The sequence below is a fragment of the Aulonocara stuartgranti genome (genome assembly GCF_965226115.1).
Source record: "Aulonocara stuartgranti genome assembly, chromosome: 13".
Classification (NCBI taxonomy): Eukaryota; Metazoa; Chordata; class Actinopteri; order Cichliformes; family Cichlidae; genus Aulonocara; species Aulonocara stuartgranti.
Window position 1 is genome coordinate 23,509,234 of NC_138949.1, and position 27,034 is coordinate 23,536,267.

Consider the following 27,034-nt stretch of genomic DNA (forward strand, 5'->3'; position numbering starts at 1 on the left):
TTGTGAATAAACGACTTATGCACCAGCCTGTGTACCTGTATACTAAAACCGAATTCACTGCAGCAAAGGAAAAGATCAAAGCAGTGTGTCATTAATGAAACTTGAAAGCCTCTGTGTATTCACGGCCTGTGCGCTAATTCATTTGTCTGTAAGTGCTTCACTTTTAGATTAATTGTAGAGCATTGACAAGAAGCTAATCAGAATGCAAGTGAGGGTTTTGACTTACAGGAGGTTAAGGCTTTTTCCTATGGTATTTGCTCACAATAGATAGAAAGATTAAATAAATGAGCGCAGAGGATTGAGGATAAACAGAGGTGAAATAAAGTCCTGTCAGGGTAAAACCTTTGACGACACACGAAGTATATGTACACAATTACATTACAAACACAAGTATCATAACATGTCTTTCCTATCATCCAGCACGCTGAAAATGCACTGAGCTACAATGGCAATAAAAAGACAAATATGGACTAATTTTAGGTTTTGCTTTTGTAAAGCCAATCACTACATCAGCATGGCCTGTTTTCATTTCCCACAGCTCAACCGTAGCATTTAATAGTTTAACATTTAAATCTTTCACAATATGAAACATTCGTACCAAGTGAAAATAGCGCCTTCCATAGTGTTCCGAAAACAAGAATAAATAAAGGCTCAGCTGAAAATAGTTATCACTACCGCCCAATCTATTAGTATTAAATCTCTGCAATGCCTAACTAATTACTTTCCATGGATTAGTTTTGTGGACTATAGTAATACCATAACTTGTCTTATGTTCACGTCAAATATCATTAAAGGAAATTTCCACTAAGCAAATATAATGGACTTAATAAACCATTACCTTCTTTAATCTTGTATTTACCAGACAGATGGATGCTACAGGTAAGATAAACTCAAACAAAAAGATTTTTCTATTGTGTAACTGGCATAATTTCTTTATCTGCAACCATATTTTAATGTCCCTTTTCCTTTTGTACCCTTCGAGGTCAAACCTTTTCAAGTCTGTTTGAAATCTTCTGGAAAAATCTTTATCAGCGTGTATCTGTCCTTGCCAGAAGAGCAGAAGATTGAGTGTCAGACCTCGATGCCTTTGCTGGCCAGAATAAGCCATTCAACTCAGTTTTATTTTGCCATATTTCTTCACTGTGTCCAGCAATTCCAGTGCCACACAAGCCCATTCTTCAAACATGCTTATGCAATACATTACATAATCTTTCAACACGCTTTGACAAAACTTCCAACAAATAATTAAAGGACACCTTTCACTTCAGACACCCTTTAACAGAGAGAACGCAGGAAAACTTGTTTATTTTCATGCAGCAGTTTATGTTTTTAAAACTGTTTTGAGGAATGGCCAGCTAATTAACTAATGAACTTTGGACTTACTGAGGTGAGATTAAAGGCAGAAAAGATGTCTGCTGAGTTAGATATATTGCCTTCTGTTTTACGCATCCATCTCTAATAAGCAAATATGATCTAGAAGGAGCAAATAGTGGTGGTATTACTAAGAGCTTCCAAATTGGGATACTATGACCCAGAATGAGTTGAGAGAGAATCCTCTGTGGATACACACAGCTTATTTTATCTGAACTGTTGATCTTTTCAGCATTAAGGAACAAATTGTTGTTTATTATTGTTTTATTGTAGAAATGCTGGTTATATTGTGTAATTATTTACAGCATTCTATGTTTTCTTGAGTGGCTTTTAAAGTCCTAGAGACCATCTTTCAATGGAATACCAACAGTCACAATCATCTATATTTGGCCTACCAAGTCATGTTTTGCTTGACAAGTACTGTTGTACTTTCCAACAAGGGTACTTGATGGAGAAATCCGTGTTGCCAAGTACAACAGTAAGACGTTTCTTGTAGTTGGTCAACACATCTAAGTGTTGATTTTGGCCTACAACTTCTTACAGAAACTCTCTAAATCCTTTAAATTTCTTGGCTCTTGATTGACAACTCAAAGTTTCAGCTGCCTCCACAGATCTTCTGTAGGACTGAGGTCTGGAGATTCCATAACCTCATTGCGCTTCTTCTATAGCCAGTCTTGTTTATCCACTTTGTTGCCTTGGTGGTATGTTTTGGGTCATTGCCATGTTGAAAGACCCATCCAGGATGCATGGATTTTGAGGAAAAAGGGGTTCTTGTCCATGATTTTTTAGTTCAAGGGCTCATCTATTGGCTGCTCAATGTGGTAAAGTAATTATGTTGCCTTAGCAGAAAAACAAGCCAAAGCATAATGCTTGCACCTCTGTGCTTGACTGTGGAGATGGTGTTCTTTGTCAACCGTCACCTTCTCACCAAGCTTCTTGCTGATGATCTTGTAGCCTATTCCAGCCTTGTGCAGGTCTACAATCTTCTCCGTATTAGAGCTCTTTGGTCATGCCCATGGTGGTGGAGCGGATGGAATGGATGCGATGTATACTTTAGGAGTATCTGTATTGTCAATATAATGTCATGTCCACTCTGTGGGAGCCAGAATTCTGGCTGGGTATAGGATCAAATATTTATTTCACTCAATGACATGCAAATCAATTTTTGTAGTTTTATTAATGTGCTTTTTTTTGGATTTTTGGGTGATATTCTGTCTACCTTCATTAAAATAAAACACCTATAAAAATTTGAGATTTTTTTTTTTCCTTTCTAAGTGCACAAACTTAAAATTCAGCAGGGGCTCAATTAATTATTTCCCTCACTACTAGTGTACTTTTTTTCATTTGCTTCAGATTAAGGGTGTCAGGAAATGCTTTTCTTTTTATGGATCATTATCTCTATGCAGCATTTGTTTTTCCTCTTGGTGTTTGACTACAACACTTTGTTGTTGCATCCATTATTGAAAAACAAAGCAAAACAAGAGTCAATAACACAGCCTACCTGGTGGACGAACACCTGTGCACCTCGAGGGCTCATGAGCAACACGGCCCTCCGTAAAGTGTCCCGGTACCGGTTGAGTTCCTCAGTGCGCATCGTGTTGAAGAGGTCACTAAATACCCGACTAACGTTCCGGTCCACCCTCTGCAAGGAAACATCTAGACCCAGCCGAGACGCCTGGTCCATAAAGGTTTGCAAACCTCGGATATCTGATGGTAGACAAAAGATGGTATGAAAATATGATATGGGTGAAAATGCAAAAACACAAACAAAAAGAGAGGAAGAAAAAACACTTTGAGAGTTGCTGTCTTATGTGGTGCTATATTCGAGGAACATTTAATCACAAGCTGCACTTTCAACCTCTGCACACACAGAGTATATTCTCAGGCTTCATTCCAAAAGGCTTAAAGGCAGGTTTCTTTCTTTGCTCCTGATCTAAAGCGTGACAAAACACAACAAGCACTCCTGTCTGTCTGTTTCGTGGGGTTTACAGGATATGAAACTGCAGGCAGGTGTTGCGGTCCCCAGAGATCTTTGTGTGTGTCTATGTTCGCTATAAAGGAAAGCACTTTAAAATGCCTGCATTGCACATACAAATCAGAGGTGATGTGCAGCAGTGAGTTCACAATAAGCACACCAATCCCAGCAGTCACAGGGGGGAGCAGCTGCCCAGCATGTGCCAAGTCATGCTGCATTGTTAAAGAGAGGTTGGGCGAAATCGCTGGGGCCAGACCTCTTTCTGTGTCCAGTGTGTGTCTGTGTGCGTGCATGATTAGGTTCCTACTGTTGCATCAGTGAAGGTTTGATGAGTCATCGAGTGCTCTAGTGCTTTAGTACTCAGAATGGACAAAATACAGGGGCATATGCACAAATGTAAATGAGGCTGAAGAAATTCACAGAACCCATTGTACCCATTTTTGTTTATATTTTTGCTACTGAGGGCCAAAATCAGAAATTAGGCCAACCCCCCCCAAAAACCCCCCAAAAAACAAAAAAGAAAATCTATCCTGAGCACAGATGCAACATCTTAGTATATCGACCCTGTTTCTTAGTCTATATCTTGAGGCAAACTGCAGCGGAAATATGTACCAAATGAGACAAATCATAAGAATTAGATGGAAAGGTTTTTTTTCCTAAAATTGCTGCAGTGAAGTCTATTTTGAGGGTTAACATAAATAATCACAGTTGCTCGTGGATTCTCCTCAGAATGTTCAAAGGGCAGAACAAAAGAGGAAATTAAATCATTCATCATTTTGAGGCATCCCTAAACTTACAGAGAAGCATTCTTTGAAAACTCTTTCACTTGAAACCGCACACTTTCTTTTTTTTGTCCCATTTTCTTTGCATACAAACCTAATCATGGTTTCACAACTCGACCCTTACAATTCATTTGGCTACATGAAGTAATTAGATATCTCTATATGCAATACCCAGCTGCAGTAACTGACTAACACTGACTTTAACCTTGCATTCACTGCATGTGTTGCTGATGAGACAATCAGCAATTATGGATAATTCCAGGTAATAATAATAATAATAATAATGGATTGGATTTATATAGCGCTTTTCAGGACCCCTCAAAGCGCTTTACAATACCACTATTCATTCACTCTCACATTCACACACTGGTGAAGGCAAGCTACAGTTGTAGCCACAGCTGCCCTGGGGCAGACTGACAGAGGCGAGGCTGCCATATCGCGCCATCGGCCCCTCTGGCCATCACCAGGTGAGGTGTCTTGCCCAAGGACACAACGACCGAGACTGTCTGAGCCGGGGTTCGAACCGGCAACCTTCCGATTACCCAACTCTTGAGCCACGATCGCCCGGGAATGATTGCTATTATTCTATCAGTGAGTTTCTCAATTTTATGAGAACCTGCACCTCTGATATTGCTGACAAGACCAAAACATATTCGTAATCGACCACCATTGTGCACCAATATCTACATTTGCTGGACAGGTTTGCATCTGAAAACTATCAAATTGACACAGGAAGGCTGTAAATTACACATTTCATCCAACAAGGATATATTTTGTTTTGTGTAGTGGTATAATTACAGTGTGAGACCAAGAGAAAGAGGAGGGCAGATAGTCATATTTTAACCCCTGATTAGCCACCACCACTCGTTATTATTCCATGTACTGTGTTTTAGACAGACGGTATATATTATAGTTATTATTTTACTGTTAGAAGATGTTTCATAAGTGGCATCATATTTATCATCACTACATTGTTTGGGAAAATGAACCAAAATACAGGCTAATGAGGGTATTTGTGCTGTAAGATTACCTGTATTGATTTAAAATGAATAGTAATACTTTGATGCTAAGCCCCTGCTTAAATGTATCTACTCGCAAAAGCGATCAGATCTCTAACAGAGGCCTCTAACTAATATATGCTACAAAGAGAGTATAAATGGGTAGAATTTCTCTAAACTGAAGTCACTCGATAAGGAGACAAATTATTATGGATGCTTTTTATTAGTCATTCCAAGAGCTTTGTTAACTCTACTGACTTGAGATTTCTGAGATGTGGGGAATATTTTGTATCATAATCCAATTTCAAAATCTAAAAGAGAGTCTGAACAAAAATGTATATTTTACATTTATGAATGAGATGGAATTCTGCAGATCTTTAATCAACAAATGCTGGATTAACGCAATGCAGATTTCATCAATACCACAAAAGATCTGGAGGAACTGGTCAACACTCCATAACAGGAAGATAAACTGTTGTCTGAAAACTTGTAACATGCTGTAACAAAACAAAAATAAAAAAATACAAAAAAAAGGTTTATAATCCCATGAAGAGCAAAGGGAAAGCTACCATGCGATAACTATTCTATGAACTGATAGAAAAATTGGACTTCAAAGTCAACATTCAAACCCATAGCAAATGTTTCCACGGGGAAACCGTGTCAGCCATGGATACGGCAGCAGAAAAGAGGATTAACGTGGAATTAAAGGTCTGATTTTTGGACATGTTTACCCAAGCGTAATTTCTGAACACAAATCTGCAACTGAAAGTTTTAGATATCAAAACTTGACCCTTGCGCAGACTCCCTTTATCAGTCCCCCCCCCCCATTTTTACTCTGGAAACTTACCAACTACTCTTGTTTTCTGTCTGGCCCTCACATATCTTTTTTAATAATGGTATGAATCTTTTTTTAGAGCAGTTGGAAAAGATAGATTGAGAGAGACTAAGAAAGGCCCCATGAAAATGCTCTAACATTCATTTCAGCTCTAACTTACATTGAAACTAAAGCGGGACTCCCTTTTGGATTGAAGCAATGCTGAAATGAGCACATCATGATCAAAGGGCTCAGAGGTTTTTACTGAGCCGTCAAGCTGCGCTCCAATTCAAGCGGAAAAGCTTGAGAAATGGCTATGCTACCAGCTTATGTTTACTCAAAATTGAGATGAGTCTGTTTAAGTAATCAGTGTTATTCTTGCAACAATAACGTCAGTTAATTATATGCAATACAGATTTTTTTTTTGCAAATTTGTAATGTTTCAGACACTGAGTGTTATGCACAGCAATTACAGCTACACAGAGAGAAAGGGAGCGAGGCAGAAAGGGAGAGTGAGAGAATGGGACATTCTCTTCACATTCTTCTTCCTGGGTCTATATTTAAGTGCTTTAAGCTGAATTTGTCTTTATTCATTCTCTGACTGAAAAGATATATTTTCTATGATATCCAGATTTACTGCCATATCTATACAGCAGTAAATCTGTTAATCATGGTTTCATTCTGAAGCACTGCCCATCCATCCCTTTATCCAATTCAAGGTTGTGGAGGGGCTGGAGCTCATCCCAGCTGATAATGGGTAAGAAGCGGGATACACCCTCGATGGGATAGATGGGTCTATCATAGGGCTAAAGTAGAGAAACAGGCAGATATTCACTTTCCCATTCACACCTACAGCCAGTTTAAAATCATCAGTTAACCTACTGTAATATGGATGACTTTGGACTGTGGGAGGAAGGTCTGAGGTGGCCAGAAGGTTTGAACTAAGGCAACAGTGCAACCTTTTGCACCACCATACCACCCACTTACCACTGTGCACTGCGTCTGATAGCAGTTAAATCTAAGCAAGTTCTGAAAAAAAGGCATAGATTCCTTTAAAAAACAACATTTAGTCCTATTTTCTCTGAATAACATAAGCATGTGCATTGAAAGGTTTGTTTGTTGCTGTAAGAAGACAGTGATCAGTACATGATCAGTACAATTATTAATGGGACATCTTGGAAACTATAATAATAAAAACAATCCTACACAATTTAATGAACTGGGCTGCAGACTAAACATACCTGCTGAATCTCTATGAATTTGTGATGCAAATCTTTCATATAAATCTGTTTTTGTATTTTCTGTTTTAATTTGATATTTACACTTAAGCTTATTTAATGTTTGGTTCTGATATATTTGCCTTTTTATTGTGCACTTTCTGAAAACCCCTGTTTGCTGTCATTCTTTGTATGAGTAAGAACATGTTGCATCACTTTGTTTTGACAGTAAAAAAAAAAAAGAGGAATGGAAGCACAATCATTAATACAGTTCTAATATGAAGAGTCTGGTCTAAATAGGAAGTGGACGGGGAAGACTGAAATGGACATACAGCCTTGGAATGATTATTACCTCAGCCCGGACTCTGTGAATGGACTCAAATACTGAACAGTGAGTGCATTTCTGGCTTACATCACCATCACATGTGTCTAAGAGTGATACAATCAATCACCCTACATGCATTTTGCTTTTGGGATTATACAGCTTTGTGTACTTAGAATGGAGAAAGATCAAAATGCAACAACTGGAATAATAACACAGAATAGCAAGGCTTGATAAATAAAAAGTGAAAAATCAGTATTTGCACAATATACAAGGATTAAATTAGTTTTTGTTTTTTTTGTCAGAGGCCCAACTTATTATTATCCCGAACTTTAACTTACTGGCTAAACAAATGATGATTATCAATTAATAACTGGGAAAATAAAGCATATTTTTAAGGAAAATATTAATGTCTGACCATGTATGATTTCTTTAGTTGATGTCAATTAGAAATCAGCAGCTGCTATTTATGCGAATAACTGAGAAATAACCACAAATAATGTTTTTACATTTTCTGCTCCCTATGTTTTTCTTCTGTTTTTTATTATTGGTACTTTGGGAGCTTTAAACATGTAAAAGTATTCCTTTACTGCTATGTACTGTCACTGGACACCTCTGTAGTTACACCATGCTAGTGTTGGACTGGACTGTCTTTTGCCTTCAGAACTGCCTTAATTCTTCATGTCATAGATTCAATGAGGTACTGGAAATACTCTTAATACTCTATCTATCTATGCATGCCAAATTCTGGCTCTACTATTAAAATGTTACCACAGAAATTGAGACACATAAGGCCAGGCAACATTTCTCCAATCGTCTTTTGTCCAGTTTTGGAGCTTGTACAAACTGTAGCCCCAGTTTTAGTTTTTTTGCAGACACGAAGGATATCTGATGTGTTCATCTCCTGCTGCAGTCCATCTGTTGACATGTTGTGTGTTCAGAGATGCTCTTCTGCGTACTTTGGTTGTAACAAGTGTTTATTTGATTTATTGTTGCCATCCAATCACCTTCCCCCAGTCTGCCATTCTCCTCTGACATCTGCCATCAGAAAGGTATTTACATCTATAGAACTGCTGATCACTGGTTATTCTCTCTTTTTGGACCATTCTCAGCAAACTCTAGAGATTGCCCTGTGGGAATATCCAATTAAATTAAATTAACAGTTTCTGACATACTCCGACCACCCTGCCTGACACTAACAACCACGACATGTTCAGAGTATCTCTTTCTTTCTTCCCCTACTGATGTTTAACATGTCTACACGTCTCAACGGAGTTGCTGCGAAGTGATTGACTTCTTTGTATTAATGAGAAGCTGAGCAGCTATACCTTATGAAATGACCAGTAAGCGCGTATACACTCTATTGTCTATTATTATTTAAATATTCTCTGTATTATCTTCTATTACTTTTCCACTTTAATTTATTTTTTAAATCACTCTCTACTCTTATTAGAGCCAATAAATGGAGGTCATATGTACTTTTACTCCCTGTGAAATTAGCTGTTATGTTAGCTGGCAGTGTTAAAGACCTTGTGGTGTAAATGTAGTATTAATAGAGATGAAATCAGGCAACACAATAAGACATGCATTAAAAAAGGACATGACGTAGAAGTCTTCCATACGTTTCCTATGATGTGCTGCAGGCTTGCTAAAAACTCCATGGGAAATACCCTTTGTGTTTGTCTATGTCCAGACTCTCTCTGTGTTATAAATGCATGTTTTACATAGGAACCACCCCCTACTTGGGACCAAAAGCAGCCTAATCAATCTTACACCTAATACCAGGCTAATTCGCTCCTTCTTTAACAGCGATATGGTCACCACAGGGAGGACAGAGACAGATGTAGCTGCTCCACAGTCATTACTAAGTGCAGGTAACTCTGACAGACCTGCCAAGGAGCATCCTGAAAAATCAACCCTTCTTTTAGATTTCCTATAATCTTGACTCAGTTGTCTATTATGCTCTTCTTGTTATAATAAAAGGACAAGATAATTTCTAAGAAGCTTTTATTTGCAGATAGTCTTCCCCCTGTCCTTCCACCCCCACAGAATCAATACTTGGCTTCCTTTAGGATACACTCAGTTATGAGTAGCTATTGTGTAAAACACACCCTAAATGGCATACACAGAGGCATACACATAACACATCACAAACCTTTAAAATGATACTTAAGGTTTAGAAAAATCTCTTTCCCCCCATGAAAGGCTTAAGCAGAGTTATTTTTGTGGCATTTTCTGGCCTTTTGGAACCTTTTTATTTTACAACTCATCACAAGAAAGACATGAATATGAGTACAAATGCTGAAATGTTTCACTCAAATCCACAAATTTAAACCTTGTAGTGCTATTACAAAAGTGTGCCTAAACCTTCAGTAACTCTGGAAATCATATATGCCATGATTGTTACAAAACTACAGTCAAATAAGGTGAAGACATTTGACTTTAAGCCAAAAATGACGGCATCACAAATGAGGTAGTTCTCCTTTCCCTCATTTTTAAGTCCTTATTCATGGTAGTGCTAGAGCAGGACCAGAAAATTCAGCTAGACAGATATTCATTAGTTGGATTGGATTGAATTTTGAGATTTAGATATTCAATTTTTAGATTCTTAGAAATGTAATTTCAGCTTGAGTGTCCCTCTAAAGAAGCATTCCTGACCAAGTGCAGGCTCACCTCCGTTCACCTCGGCTTTGCCAAATTAGTGATCTTGCTGTTAGATTTAGTGATTTTCTTTTTAAAAGGACAAATGCATTGACTTCTTGGCTAAACTGTTGTCAGTACTGTGCCACAAGTGTGAGGTTTTCCCCTTTCTCACACTACTCTGTGGATCTACTCTGTTGCACAAGTGGCAGAACCTGTGACGTCTGCACACGCACGGTGTTGTTCTCATGATTTGTTACCGAGATAAAGGGTGTGCAGTGTGTGAGAGGGGCAAAAAAGAAACGCAAAAATGCAATCTATTGCTACTCTTTCTCTCATTAAAAGTGGTCACTAAACGTAAAATAATGGAACAACCATGATCTTTATTTTATGTTCATGGCCATTTTGTCAAAGATGTGGCAGATATAAAATCAGCAAACCTGATGATGATGTCATAGTCTGCACACCTATACCATGAAGTCCTGGTGGCTAAAGTCTTGAATATTTGCTGTTAATGACTGTCCGCTTAATACTTGTAATGCAAGTGTAAGTCAGCTTTCGCTCTCTCACACACACACAGACACACACTCTCACACAATATTAATCCAATTTGTGTTTGAGCAGTAAAAAGCTACCATTTAGTAATCACATCTTTTAAGTAGCTTATTGAGCAGGTGTGTGGTAGGTAGGCATGTTAAGCTAGATTATCACCTAAGCATAGCATGATTGACTTATTCAGTTTTTTGCTTTCTGCTTAATGGTGTCTAAAAATAAACAGGTATGTTTACAATGGAAAATTTAAAGTCAGGGCAAAAATTCAACCCATAACTGCAAATTTAGTGAAAAAGAAAGCTACCTTCAGCTGCTCCTTTATTCACAAGAGGACACCACAGCAGTTAGCACCCCAGGTTTTACGTGGGATGCTCTAAATAACCCCAAAGGGACTTGTATTCCTTCCTAGTTTTAAACTGGGAAGCTTTTGCTTGTTACGTGAATGTGTAAACCACTAGACTACTGAGACACATAACTTTAGTTAAATTAATATATAAAAAGTCAGCAGGGGCAGTCATCTTTGTATGAAAGTTTCATTTTGAATGTAGTCGGTTTGAAAAGAACGCACAAAAGGCTGCACAGTCCTTGATGGCAAAGTCTCGCTTTGCTATCAAAAAGTTTGTTTTTCAGTGGAAGAGATTAATTTTCATGGCCTTTACATGAACTGGATCTGTTTGGCCCTTCTCACAAAAAAAAAAGAAAAGAAAAAAAGCTGAAGTATCAGATACCCTTCTGTTTTGTCAGAGAGCATGACTTAAATCAGCAAAAGTAGGGCAGGCTGAAAGAAACAAAACAGCATAAGATATAAAAACTGCTCCTGAATGAAAAACACAAAAATTAGACTAAAGAAAGAAGAAAAAGAAGAAAAACAACAAGAGCAAAGCTGAAAGGATCTGTTGGGTAGCAATAAGCTGTTATAGGATTATCATATAATTTTGCTTTCTTCTATTTATCTGACGGCACAAAAGCCAAAACCACAAGGATGTTTCACAGCTGTAAAACAGTGTTGTCCAGCTTCTCTTAGAGCTATAGAAGTATAAGCAGGTTATCTCTGTTATTTATGAAAGAAATTATGGAATATGGTCTCTCAGAACTGAGAATCAAATTATACGTAGAAAATGTACAATGACAAATGTAACCAGAAGAGGTGAAGCTGTAGAAGTTGTTTACATAATGTGCTTTTTATGCAACTGATGCATTGGTGGAGACTGGAATGAATTGGCTCCCCTGACACGCTTCATTACACTGAGCTATATATTTTACCCCTGAGGTCAGGGAAGCCACTTGTTTAAGCTGTAATAAAGCACAAATCTCACCCCGTACACTTCTAATGTAGAGTAAGGTGTTAGTCTCACAATTCAGGTGGCTGATATCCAGAAATCCTACCAGTGGCTGGACAAAGCTGGACTGAAAGACAGCATGGAGGCACTAATCATGGCAGCACAGGAACAAGCTCTGAGCACAAGATCCATAGAGGCTGGGGTCTATCACACCAGGCAAAACCCCAGGTGCAGGCTGTGTAAAGATGCCCCAGAGACAATCCAGCACATAACAGCAGGGTGCAAGATGCTAGCAGGCAAGGCATACATGGAACGCCATAACCAAGTGGCCGGCATAGTGTACAGGAACATCTGTGCCGAGTATAACCTGGAAGTCCTGGGGTCAAAATGGGAGATGCCCCCAAGGGTGGTGGAGAATGACCGAGCTAAGATCCTGTGGGACTTCCAGATACAGACGGACAAAATGGTGGTGGCTAACCAACCGGACATAGTGGTGGTAGACAAATAGAAGAAGACGGCCGTAGTGATCGATGTAGCGGTTCCGAATGACAGCAATATCAGGAAGAAGGAACATGAGAAGCTGGAGAAATACCAAGAGCTCAGAGAAGATGTGGAGGGTGAAGGTGACAGTGGTAATCGGAGCACTAGGTGCGGTGACTCCCAAGCTAGGCGATTGTCTCCAGCAGATCCCGGGAACAACATCAGAGATCTCTGTCCAGAAGAGCGCAGTCCTGGGAACAGCTAAGATACTGCGCAGGACCCTCAAGCTCCCAGGCCTCTGGTAGAGGACCCGAGCTTGAAGGATTGACTGCCCACAGGGGTGAGCGGGGAGTTTGTTTTTTATATATATATATATATATATATATATATATATATATATATATATATATATTCACACTGTTAAAAAGAGAGAAGCCAACACTGATAATGTGATCTGAGCTCCTGTGCTGTGAGGAGTTTCTATATTTCATTTTTGCAGTTCCATCACTGATCTGACAGAATTTCACACTGCTGTCATGAAACGAAAGTGTTATGTAATACAGCCCGGTATAAGAGGCAAAAAAATATATATATATAATAAATAAGATGAAATGTAGTTCCTTTACTAACAGCACTAACAACCATCTGTCACCTTGTAGTTCAACTCCAGGTTTATGCCTTTACTAACCTTTTCTATATCATTTAATAATAAAAATCATTTGATAACTCAGTCAAAGTTCAGAGAAAGTGTCTGACTTTTCTGCCTACAGAGAGTCTTTCAGAAAGTGAAACATTTTCAAACCTAAATATAAATCAGTATTTATCATGAGCATTTTAGTCCACTGGCTGAATCAAGTAAATGCAGTGGACCGGTGACGTCTAATTAAATGTTTTAGCTTTTTACTTTTCACTGTTTGCCCAGATTATGATTAGTTAAGCAAATTCAACTATCACTACATTGCACATTTCACACTGACTGCTTTTTGATTGGGATAAGGTACTGAGTAAATCAGCCAAATAAACATATGAACATGACTGAATATGGACACGAAGCAATATTATTAAAAAGTTTGTAGAATAGTTGATGTTCAAGTCTATTTAACCTTTTTTTCAGACCACAATGTATACATACATATATATATATATATATATATATATATATATATATATATATATATATATATATATATATATATATACATATTGTATATGTATATAAATGACGTTAATGCCATAACCGCAATAACGTGGTAAATCTCCATTAGCAACTTAGCGTAGATCACCCTGTGCGTGGGGGGTGGGCGGTTTTAACAATATTAACAATATTAATGTTAAAATCGCTAGTACATACATATATGTACACATATATCTGTACGTCACTTTAATTAAAAGATGTACTGGACAAAAGCACATTGCAGCTTAAGAAAATACATAGATGTTGACTCGATGTAGCTGTAAATACTCATAACACATCCTAAGGGCATAATAGTGTCACAGTGTCTTATTAACTTTAGAAATGGAAAAAGTCCTAATCAACAAGTTTAGCTGAAAGGGCTAAACTGTGATATTGGCTAAAATATACCTATGAAAACCAACCTCTCAGCATCCACTGTCAGTAGTTCTTGTTTTATATGTCAATATTTTGATAATTTTATACATTTTCTGGCTTCTTAATTTCATAAAAAATATCTTCTTTAATTTATTATTCTATTGGTACCAGTGCAAAAAAAGTATCCCAGAATTCCCACAGAAATGTAACTCAAATCAACATATGTAAGAGCTCGACATTCACTGAAAGCCTAGACAGATTAACAGACAGCACTTTTCTTTGCAGACAGTTGTGTCAGTCACTGTTGCACTGCTTTAAAGCAGACACCACAGGTATTTGGACTGTTCTGTGATGAGGATCATAATTAGCCGCTACATTCCTTAATTAAATGAGTTCAGAGCTAAATAGTGTAACACAAGCACACATGTCAGTGGTGCTGACTTTGTAGTGTCTAATTTAGCAGACTTAAAAAAGGCTACTTTGTTAGAACAGCTTCTTGATGAGCCAAGTCTTCTTCATGTGATATGCATACCGCAATGTGCAAAATTCTGAGTTATTTTGAATGTTCTGATTTTTATCCACCACACAACACCATATGTGACGTGTCTGACTGGTCCTAAATGTTTTTCTGCAGCAGGAGAAAGAGACCAAGTAACCAGCCAGTGCTAAAAACCTATCTTTAGTGACTGGATGGACAGTGTCCTGCAACAGATGGCATGGCCTCCAAAGAGCCCTGATATGAACATCACTGAGTCAGTCCCAGATTACATGTAGAGACAGAAGCAACTGAGACAGCCTGAATCCACAAAAGGACTATGGAAAGTTTTCCAGGGTGTTTAGAACAACTTACTAACAAAGAACAAAAAAAACAAATAAACCCAAACAAACTGTACTTAGGAGAATTTGCACTGTTTCAAAGAAAACCACAGGCAAGTAAGAATCTGATTGGGATTTTTCTTTCTGTTTACTTTTGTTTGCTTATCAACAGAAAAGCCAGCATGATATGTGGCACTACTTTTCTAACCATTGTCTCTTTCCTTTTAATGGCAATAATTATTTGAACGCCGCTTTAGGTTACCTCTAACTAAATTTATAGTACATTATGCTGACTAGGATATGTGTAGTGAACAAGGACAAAATAAAGCCTTAACATTTCCCAAACTGCACATGAATCTATTAAAGTATGATGATTGGAATTGAGACACACAAACAATGGCTTTGCTGGATAGAAAGACAGACAGTTAGTCAGAGATTTTAAGCTATCCACTCTATATAGCTAACAAAACACATGGCAGGCAGTCAAGCTCATTATAAAAAGGACAGTTAGCACTGGTTACCAGTGACAAAGAAAGATCTATAGCAAAACAGATGGTCAGACACATGCTGACCCCATGAGACAGACATATAGAGAGCTAGTTAGTCAGATAGACAGCTAGTCAGAAAGAAAAGCAAGGCAGCTTGTCAAAATGAAGCACAGACAGGTTTCCTTCTGTAGTGGACTTTCATTGATCCAACTCAATGCTGAGAGTGCATTTCTGCAAAGAGTAGCAATGACAGAAAGAAATCCAAGGACAGAGCTTTGTAAATGTAAGCCAACATGTCAAACACATAGTGACCAAGTTACAGTTGGGAACTTGCCTGGGGCCCCGGTATTCTGATGGCTTGCTTTACTATACACTATATCAACTTTAGCTCAGTTGTTTTCAGTACTGGAAAAATAAAACAGATTTATACTGCCTTCTGGACTCCACTCTTCCCAGAACTAAAAAGATTAGCCAGCAGAGACAAAGTCTCATCTGATGAATGGCAATGCAGCAAAAGGCTTTATATGCCCACTTCATTCTCCTACCCTTCTACTGCCTTGCCAATCACTCCTTGATCCACAGTGAATTGCCCAAATGTGGGTCACAAAAGGTCTGGTTCACAGGGAACTCATAGTGAAAATAATTAAACAGAAATGAAGAACATTTGAGAATATATAAAGTACTGTTGGGACACATCCTCACAGATGACTGCACCACAAATGAGCCAATTAAGCTCATACTTGTTTCTTCATGACAATACTGCTAAAACTGAATGCAGCAGTGAGATGTCGTTATTTTTTTTTTCCCTCCTGAACTTTTGATTTATTTTTTAACAGCGGGAAGTACAGTATGTGATTGTGTGGGAGTGATGATGTTCCTTCCGCTTACTTCTCACTTGGTCTATTCTTTTAGGCACATGAATTCTCAGCGTTAATACGGCTTTACTGCAGCAGCAGCCTGATCTTCATCTCAGAAGATAGTTATAGGATATTTACATTTAAATGAAAGCAGTGAAACCATCTTACATACAAATGTCATGTTTATGAGATATATTTGTTGTTAAGGTGCTCTCGTTTTTCCCAACTCACCGTAGTCGCTCTCGTAAAAGATGATGAACTTCTGCCAGTGCAGTTCAGATACAAGAGTGAGCAGGACGTCGCTGATTCGAACAGGTGGCCGTGCAGCCAGTGTGTAGCTCTCTCCGTCTGGGCTCGGGTTGAGCTGACAGGCAGTACGGGGTGCGCCATCCCCATTTCTTTGAATGAAGAGGTGGGGGATGTGCATTGCATCTGTCAGAGACTGCAAGGCACTTGCAGCTTCACAGCCTGTAGATGTAACCAGCGCGAGGATCCCTTGGTTCATGAGCTCGCATGCTGGACAGAAGACAAAAAACAAAACAAAACAGACTTTGTGAATACGCAAAGAAAGAACACAGGAAGAAATTAAGGGCAAAGCACTGAGAAGCATTTTATTGGGAAAATTAGATTAGAAGAAGAAAAGGAATAAGATATGAAAACATAATCAATTCCGACATGGATTTAATTTTAACCCTTGTGTGGTGTTCATATTTTTGTTACTCAGCCAGTGTTCATGGGTCTGGTGGACCCGCTAGAGTTTTGGCTTTCCAAATTAACACTATCAAACAATTTTATGTTAAATTACTCAACAGATGTTTACTTCATCCCAATTACAAACCATATGAACAGCAAACATGGTTAATTTTTTCCCTTTACCTTTGTTAGATCACATTTATGAATTAATGTGCTTCTCGTTTTTTGTTTTTTTTTATAAAATGTTATAAAAAAATAAATCCGTTATAATCAAGTGGAGTGAGTGTAAAGACACAACACATTTACACGTGAAGCAATATGTTTCACAACTAAATGGGATCAGCTGCTCATCAATGGTGACATTAGGCCCAGGTTTGTAAAACAGGGGGAGGTGGTGCACACACTTATCCCACACTGTCCTGATGGCAGCTAGCTTGTCTCTCTGCCGTCGAGCTGGTCTGTCGTCTCGGTTATCAAAACGGATAATCCTGGAAATTTTGTGGAAGTTTTCCAGAGACACTGATGCACGGATAGGTTCTTGCCGGTTTCTGCATCCCACAGGCATTCTGTGGATTCCCCTTTGGACCTGAAAACTCCAGCAAGGATAAGAACCCCAAAGTAGGCCTTTGGGGTTCTTAGATGAATTTGGTCTCCTTCCACCTCTCTCCAAAAAAAACACCTTCCTTCTAGATTACTGCAATCCAGAATAATTTTCTGGATGGAATCTGGGATGAAAAGCTCAAATGAAGACTTCATGTCCTGCACATGAGTAACTTCCAGCCGTGTTGGCCCTGGCTTATCACAGTAACAGCTCTGCAGGGTGGCTCATTTCTTGGGCAAGAAGACCATTCAATTTCACCATTTATTGACATCCATATTTCTTCACTTGCTGTCTGGTGGGCTTGTTCTGGTCCTGGAGCTGGCTGCAGATGGGGTACTCGTCTTCGTTTTGTTACTAAATGGTGCTCAACCTCATCCTCTTCTTCAAAGTCACTGTCAGACTCTGAATTTTCAGAAATGTGAAATATTCTGAAACCTCTTTGTCAACATCATCATCCGAAGCTCCTCTCTCTTCCAAAATCAATTGGATGGCCCTCGCAGCAGATAATCTTTTGCCATCTTTATCAGTTGTGATAAAGAACCACACTGGCAAAGTCTTATTTATAGTATTATGCCTCTAATTTGCAGGTGGGACAGGGTATGAGAAAATAAAATTTGGATCCCTCAAGAAAGAGGGTAAAATGTGCGGGAATGTCAGAGCAGACGGTGTTGATAGTTGAATTTTCAACAATGTTGCAACTTTGTGCGGAGCAGGAGGGGAAGAAAACACTATCAGCAGCACCAGAAAGGAGGAAGACAGAGTGTGGGAACACAGGACCTGCACTTTCAACACTTTTATTAGACCTGGGTCCAGTGGACCCGAACACCTTGTATGTAATGTAAATGCGTGGGGGGAGGTACAGTATGAGGTCATTGAAAATTAGTTCGGATTTATGTTCCTCACAGAAAATAAGCCAAAGCCAATGAATTTCAGGTTGAAAAAATAATTAATTGTTTAATTTTTCTTTTGAGAAAAACTGAAAACGGGTCTCACAGACCCGAACACCATACAAGGGTTAAAATAACATATTTTTTTCCACTTGGTCTTAAAAAAAAATAAGATGCTATATCCTACTTAAGATTATTTCTGACCCTTAGTTGAGAAATGATCACTAAAAGTTGGAGGTTTGCCCTAAAGTTATAATATAATGTGTAGCTGAGAGATTGAGTGGAAGATGAGGTTGATAAGTGAGTGTATCTTCTAATCCTTGTCCACAGACAAAAAGGGAAAGCGCTTGCTAACGGAAACTGCTACTTGAAAACAGCAGAGAGCTACCTGAGACTGTGGGGTTCTTATCAAAACAGAAGAGGTCGCTAAGTGGGAAGAATCTGGCATGAATTAAAATCAGGAATATTTTAAGATGTAATGATGCCTCATGTGAGTCCCAGCTTGATATGGTCCTACATATCCTTCACTCTTTCTCTTGGTTTTATGTGTAATGGTGGTGAAAATCTGTAAACAAGCAGGGATTAGGACTGCAGACACATGCTTGTAATGTCTGTGGTGGTTTTAAAGTCCCTACATCTATTTACACGTGCAATTTTGGGGGGGGGGGATCTATTTTTGATCCTCTTAGGGAAGGTCACCACATCTAGCGGAACAAAATGACACATCTTTCAAAGATGAGGTACTCAACGAGATACTTTTATATCTTCAAATAACTGATTACATTTAACCCTTTAAAGTGTGAACCATGAAATTATTGGTAGAAAATTATATTTTTTTGAAAACTTAGTACTTATTGAACCTTCTTACAGATAAAAAAAATATTTATTTATTTTTATTATTATTAAATTATTGTTATATTTGCATCAAATTTGCTAAACCTGTGTAAATGTATTGCATTATGCTATTTTCACAAGCCCTAAGACTCATTCTGACCCCGTATCAGTTTCTCATCTTATATTCCTGTCATGTTTCTAAGATGAAAAAGTGTTAGCCCTTTAATGTTGACCTAACCCTTCCCCCGGAGTATGCTCCCGTTTTCCCTTTGGTTATGAGATGCAAAACAGAGAAAAACACAATCACCACAAAAGAGAAAGTGATAGGAATACAAATGCAAAACAGCTTAAATGAAGAATATTGAATTTGCATTTAATTTCAAGCTCTATCTCTGTTATGTGCTGCATAATCATCTACTACAGGGATTGTCGAATTTTGCATGTGACATGGGACAGTCTATGACAAATGCTACTTTTAAAATTCAACTCACTGTCTCTCGCACAGCAGGGCTTTTATAATTGCACAAACAGCTGAGCATAATGTACAAAACAGCAATTAAATGTTCTCTCACTGAATTTAATAATACTTCCTAATTATATGGTCTACTTCAGTGTCTACAGAATCTGGCACAAAGGAAAAATGATGCGGTCTAATACCAAATTATATCATTCAAACCCCTTCATAATAAGTACACAAACATATCATAAACATGAAAGTAAGATGTGATATTAAAACCTTCGTGCAAAAGTGAAAAAAAGAGAAAGGTTTTTGTGATGAAAATAAATGAGAATAAGGGTCTGAGAAGAAGTGGTGAGGCGAGATGATACTGAATGGAGACATAGTGGGAGAGGACTGTGGATGTGTGTGTGAGAAAGTATGGCAGAAGAGCTGGACTATTAATGTGACAAATGGCGATTTCATCTGCTGACTGCATGCACATGACTACATTAGTGCACTCTAAATCACGACTAGAGGAAGTATGAGGAAACTAAGTAACATACTAAATAGGAGACTGAATGAAGGAATATCGGGCATCTCAGGTAGACGGGCATGCACTGTATTCGTGGTTGTAGTGGTTTAAGTAAAACAAGAAAAAAAGAATAAGAATAGAAATGTGAGAGAATTAGGAAAGGGGTGCGGGAGTAGTGGAGAGATTATTTGTAGCTTTTTGCATGAATGCTCAGGGGAATTCAAGAAAATGTTCCTCAGGCCAGGAAGTGTCTTACAGTTTGTACATGAGTGGGAGAGACAGACAGACAGTCATACATGCAAGCCAAGGTGTGCAAAAGGGCATTTGGCAAATTTTCTGTAGGGCACCATGAAATACCTTTATGTTGCCCAAGTCATGCCAGCAGCAGTGATCAAATCTAGTACATGCTTCAACTTGGATACAACATCTAAATGTGTCTGTTGGCAACAACAATATGTATTGAACTACACACTGGAAACAGTCTGCTCCCAAGAGTTACCGATTCTCTTTTAACAAGTTTCACTCTCAGGTGCAGCCTACTCACTACAAACTTTACAGAGTTGGGAAGGGTGTAATATTGGCTTGAATTCCAGCTTCCTGTGCCATTAAGATACTTGTAATAGACCTGGATCAGTTTGTCCATTGACAGAACATACCGGGTATATGAATTCTAAGTTGAAATGATGAGTTTGGGACTGTCCATTTCAGATTTTGGTGAATACAGAAAAGAAGAAATGCATAGTTTGCACATTTCATTGATTACCAAGGGACAGCCATTTTTTAAAATGAAGGCAAGGGCAGGAAGTATAACATTCCAAGGGTTTATGGGTAATAAAACACATTTCTGCGAGTATTAAGCAGTAGCATAATAAACTGCAGTATAAATAAATGACTGGTTGCACAAATGACTTTTCTAATGTAAGGCAGAACAGAAGAAAATTATAATAAAAAAAAAAAAAACCAAAAAGGAGCAAACATAACAAAAACTTTAGTATCTGGTATATTTTAAACTAATCTGAACACCTTTATTTTTATTTTAAGTGTGAGATTCAAAGCTCAAAAGCAGAGCTTTACAAGGAAAGCACTGGCTGATTTTAGGATATCAGTGAAAGGTGAATCCCGAGGACTGAGTGACATGGAATTAAAATGAGAACCTTTCATTTTAATGTTTCACACTGTGTGCCTGAAATACAAGTACTGAGCCAGGTTAGAACTGGGAATTTTATTTTATCATCGCATCTGAGCAAACATAATCATCCCCAAAATGTTAAACGTGCAATTTATTGACTGATTATAAATTTGTATTTTGTGCTTCATGTATAGTGTAATTATTTACCTAATGTTCCATCAGCTGTCATGCAGTGAACTGGAATCGTCACCTTCATTTGTGCTATAGGATCAGGACAGAGTCACCTCCCCTAACCTCTGTGTTTCAGGTGCTTTTAGCAGGCTGTGGCTAAAGTGTCTTCAGCCATTTTGGCTTCGTAATGGACACCCCAGGCCCATTATACAGCAGACAGCCAACTGACAGGAGGGAGGAGTACTCTATAGTCATTGGCAAGGATGATAATGGTGGAATAATGACTCTTAAATGTTCCCCCTGAAGTCGACAGAGGCCATCCTTCATTTCCTGCAAGCTATCTGACAACCAGAATCAGCATACAACAGCACTCTTATTCATGTGTCATATAAAAAACCTCACTTTTCCAGAATAACACATGCAAAATGCTCTAAATTCACATAGTTGATTAACATTTACTTTAACTAATTGGAAGAATTTATAAACTACAAATTAAGGCACATGATGCTACAAAGTAACAGCTCAAATGGGGAAGCAGAAGTTACTGTATTTGGAAAGAGAGATTCAGTAATCTATCATGGCCACGGTGGAGAATTCGTCATTTTCTTCTATCAGTAACGATATGGTTGATCGATGGACAATGAATTCAGTAGGTGTATGAATTTTTAAACACTTTTAATCAAAGCTGCATATCTTTAAAAACTTGATAAACCTCTCATCACAGTAAAATACATTCCTCCCTGATCAGCAAAAGCACATGGCATTTTTCTGCTCAAGTCCTCGCCTCATCCGACCAGTTCAGTTTTGTGCAGATGGGCCATGGAGCGAGAAAATTATCATCAAGACACCAGACTGAAAAAAGACACTGCAATCTGTTTTCCCACGAAAACGGGATGTCATCAGTGTCTCGCCCTCATTTTACCAATGTAATATGAAGGGATGAAACAAAACACCACACCACTGCCTTGGTGAATATTGCATAAATTGGGCCTGTCTCAGTGATTTCACAGCCTAAATAAGACAGTCTCATTTAGTTTGCTCTGACTCAGAGCTCGATCCTAGGATACAAAGGAGGGAATCAACACTGAGATAAATGGTGCGTGTTGTCAACGCAACTCTTCCCTACAGTGACAGTGGTGTAACTCTGATCTAATTGAGACAGCTTGTAATACAAGATTCAGAATAAAATGCTTTATCTTCATTTATGCTGGGAGATTTTATATTAATCTGGGATTATTTGTCAGAGTATTAAGGTGCTACAATGCTTTTTGCTGTTTTGATAATAAGCGCACATCTATTTATTCTGAATATCAAAATCATGACATTTCACTATTAACTTGAATGTAATTAAAACAGATTTTAATGAATTATTGATTTAACAAATTTTCCACAAAGAAAATACCACAGCTTGAATATTCTATTGAATATTCAAGCTTTAAATAATAATTTAAACCCACCATATGTTTACATTCAAACTTCTACTTGGATCAAACTCAACTCCGTCAGCACACTGATTACTATATGAAGGGCACGGACTGAAATGCTCTGCTGCTGAATTAGTCATTGATGGCTTTGGAACACAGTGGACTTCTTTTTATGTATTAGCTGTTGGATAATTTGCAAGAGCTTTAAAATGTCCATATTGTGCACAGCTAAGAGGAGACGGGATGTTTTGTCTCATTTCTTATAAATGGGTCCTTCCACACTGCTTTTGGCAGCTTCCCACAACATAATAGGACTTCACCACACAGAAGGGACAAATGGGAGAGATCAGTATATGGCAGCTGGACCAAGACTCCATTCAACAAATAAATGTGCGGCAACATTGCACCTGCAGTAGGTATGAACCATTTCTAAATCAAGCTCTCTCCTTCACTCTCTCAATCTCATCTTGTGCTCTCTTTTGGGAAGATAAACATCCTTGGCCCTTTCCTAGTACCTGTTCTCATCTGTCAGACTACGATAAGGGTACATATACCCTGTCAATACTATTGATGCTAAGACTGCCCACGTCATCTAAACTGTGATGGAGTATTTCACTTCAGTAAATTATACCCTCCAGATAAGTGACAGACAGAATAGCAGAAATAAGCTTAGTACAGTGAAAACTGCTTATATTCAGGGGGTGGATTCAATAACAGAAAGACCTACAGCTCAGCAGAATGCAATGATAAATATTACCTTTGTGAATTTTGAACTTTAATGTACAATTCGTATTTGTCCACTGGGGCCAGGAAAACCTCACGATATAATTCAATTCAATGCAATATCATTACAGTCTATTGCCTCAGAAATTAACTCAATAAATAACTCAGAGTCTCAACATACATTTAAGTCATAGGCTTTACCAGACATTGCATTTATTGGAGTCTTTTGTATTAAAATTTGATTTCAGATAAATGTGTTTCAAACACCAGCACCTAAGTGCATGTAGTCATCATTTCCCGTTAACCGTCTTCTGAAATCTCTCTTCTAATGCTGCCTAAAAAGCATTACAGTACATCTCCATGTCAGTGTGCCCACTTCTACATATGATGCATGCTATAAACGCTTGTTGGTTTTTATTCGTTTAATAGTTATACTTAAAAAAAAATGTTTCTACTAGAGCAAGAACTCAGAAGTCAATTGCTCTTTACTTTCTCAGCAAAGCCAATTGTTGCCATTACTTTGTGAATTTCTAATGGCTAAAATGCCTTTGCTGACTTGTAAATAATTCAGTGTGACAGTGGCAGTGTTGCAGTACAAACAATGACACATAGCTGGCATCTTTTAGAGTATTTTAAATCATGCTACACTAGTTCCTGTTAGTCCTATCAGGCACAATGTTTGAGGCACATTCACTTTTCCAAACTGTGTGCATTAAAACCACCACAGCGATCGCGTTGCACTAATTGCATGCCACAGAGAAACAGTGTGTTGCTTTGTTGTGTACAAAATCTATAGACTATATGTTACAATCACTGTTGCATTTTCCAAAAGCATGCAAATGGAGTTATTGTTTCCTTTTCTCTCTTTGTGTTCTGAACTGAAGAAGCGGCAATCAATCACAAAATCTACATTTTGTTGAAAATCTGAATGGTTTGTGTGTTTAGAATGAGGCCCAGCGTGTACTTTAGTACTTTCATGTCTCATCCTCTGGGTTTCCATGTTAAATATGCTTTTGACAGCTGGATCTTATTATTTATGACATCAGAGCTGACAAAAAAAGATAGCTGCTGTGCCTTGTTAAATTTATGCTCGGGGAAATTTTTTGGCTGCTGGTGGTACCCAGGAGATGTGAAAGGAAAAGAAATATAGTGTACTCTGCAGGCTGCGAGAAGCGCTTGACCTAAAGGAACCCACTCCCTGTACATTTTGTAAACAAGGTAAACAAACATATAGAAAAAACTTGAAGGCACACCCAATGTACATTTGTCAAAAACTGCTGAGTCATTGATTATTCGCCATTCTGACAGTGAAGCAGATGCCACCAGACAATGATAAAAACAACAACACCAGAATGTGATACAACTAGCTGCCATGTCTTATGGCATCAGTTTCAACTGTTGAGCAATCAGCAGTGACTTAACCCTTTTCCCTGAAGCAGTGAGCTTTTGATGTACTTCACAGAGCAGACATGTGTGTGGAGTCTGAGGCAGTAACATTAAAGACAGTGATTCTACTTCTAAGATTAACTTGATGTCTGTAAGAACAAGAGCACAAACGGCAATCTGGAACTGCATATATATTAATCCATTTAAATGAATTCCCACCACTCTTTGTTTCTTTGGTATCTCTTAAGTCCCTTATTTTTTTCAGAGTGCTTTTGACTCTCTGTCACTTGTTCTCCCATCAGCACAGCCGCTGTAGCTTCCAGGGCTAATATGGTCAGTGTAATGCACACAACAGTCTTTTATGTATGCAATGACATGTGTGTGTGTGTGTGCGTGCATGTTGCCTTTTTTTCTCTTCTCTTTTTATGCTTGTCTGATTAGCCTTCTTGGAATTAACATGCGGCCATGCCTGTTGGGACAAGGTGCTTCATTGGCAGCAGCGTGCTGAATATTGAATCAGGTGAATAGCAAACCTAGTTTTGATGTGGTAAACATGTGTTTGGGTTTTGTGATGATTGATTTGGATGGTGTTATCAAGAAAGATTGGCTAGCATTTTCAGAGGATAATCATGACTCATTCACCACAGGGATAGACTGAGTGGAATTAGGAAACATCTCACGCGCTCTCTTGGCAATGTGTCATTTGCTCTGATATCATCTCTTTCTTTGTCTCTCTCTGTTTGTACTTTTCTGGTCTCCTTTTCTTTCTCCCTGTCTGCAGATCTCTCTTGGCTTTTTTCTTTTTCATCTGATCTCTGTGGGTTTGCTTCGCGTGTGCCCTGTTAATGTCACCCTGCACGTTGGTTATCACAACCTGCCCTTGTCTGTTCAAGCCCATCTGCATCTCAAACAATACCTTAAATATGCAAGATAAATAATGAATTAGCATAAGTTCAATTAAGGATGCTATCTTTCTCTGTGCAACAGTAGCAGTCAGTGGATTAAAAAAAACAAAACAAAAACATAGCTACATTAAAATGAGCAAACTTTAAATACGTACATAAATACAACTGTGGTCAAATAACTGGCAGCTCTTTAGGAACTAATAATAAAGTCGATCTGCAAAACAGATGATTGCATTAGGCATTATACTGGGACTGGGCTCCAGAGGACAACCCCTTTAACCCTCTCAAGGCAGGCGTTGCCGATTTGCAACAGTTAAAATTCCCCATGGCATCTCACAGATGCAAGTTTTTAAGCTCTTTTGGCAACTCTGAGTTCACTTTATAAGTCAACTTAATCTGTCTGCAGCAGCTAATGGTTCAGTAGCAATAGTGGAGCTGCTACAGTTAGATGTGGTTAGGCACATCTGTGGGTAGATATGAATCTCTATAGTCTGGAATGAATCCCAGCAAAATGTTGAAAAGGGATAAAAGACAATTTTCTCAATTTTTGTTGCCATTTATACTGTAAAGCTCCAGCTTCAAACTCACTCTATACACTTGCTGTTCATTTTTTAATGATCTTAATATGATGATTTAAAACAAAAGATAATGCCACCTACCTACTGTTCAAATCTTTGATTTGTGTTGGGAAGCCGATCAGATGAAAGATTCCATAAAATGAACTGACACAGTTTCTTTTAGACACGGGTTAAACTGAAAGGCTGCACTAAGGCCTTAAGGATTATTTTGTGATTTATGCAAAACTGCTGTAGCAGACTCCAATAAGCTTAGATTACTCTAGAAAACCCAAATAGATTCCATTTAAGTCTTAAATGACAGCATGCTGTTAACACTGTTTTGTATTAAACCTGGTGCTTTCAATTATTAGCTTTGCTGGCATTATTAGCTTTTTGTACTGGGATGCACGCAGCCCAAACATCCCATATGAATAGGGAGCAGAAGCATTTTGAGAGATGAAGATGTGTGCTCATGGTTTCCACATGTACTCTGCACAGTGTTTTGGCACAACTTACTAGCACAAGTTCAATGCTGTTGGGCACTGCCCTTCAGTACTTTTTCTGTGAAAAATAGCATCTTAGATCAATGCTGTGCAATACTGATCCAACTAG

At 38.3% G+C, this 27,034-nt stretch overlaps 1 protein-coding gene across 2 annotated transcripts in view; it reads right to left on the reverse strand.

Annotated features, from left to right (window-relative positions):
- Window positions 1-27,034, reverse strand: part of grid1a (glutamate receptor, ionotropic, delta 1a) — a 289,402-nt gene that overhangs the window by 83,028 nt on the left and 179,340 nt on the right. For both annotated transcript variants that reach the window (XM_082557583.1, XM_082557584.1), the window contains 2 exons: window positions 16,373-16,657; window positions 2,873-3,078 (listed from right to left, as the gene is read on the reverse strand). In XM_082557583.1, coding sequence (XP_082413709.1) covers window positions 2,873-3,078; window positions 16,373-16,657 — 491 coding nt within the window. The remainder of the gene's footprint in view (window positions 1-2,872; window positions 3,079-16,372; window positions 16,658-27,034) is intronic.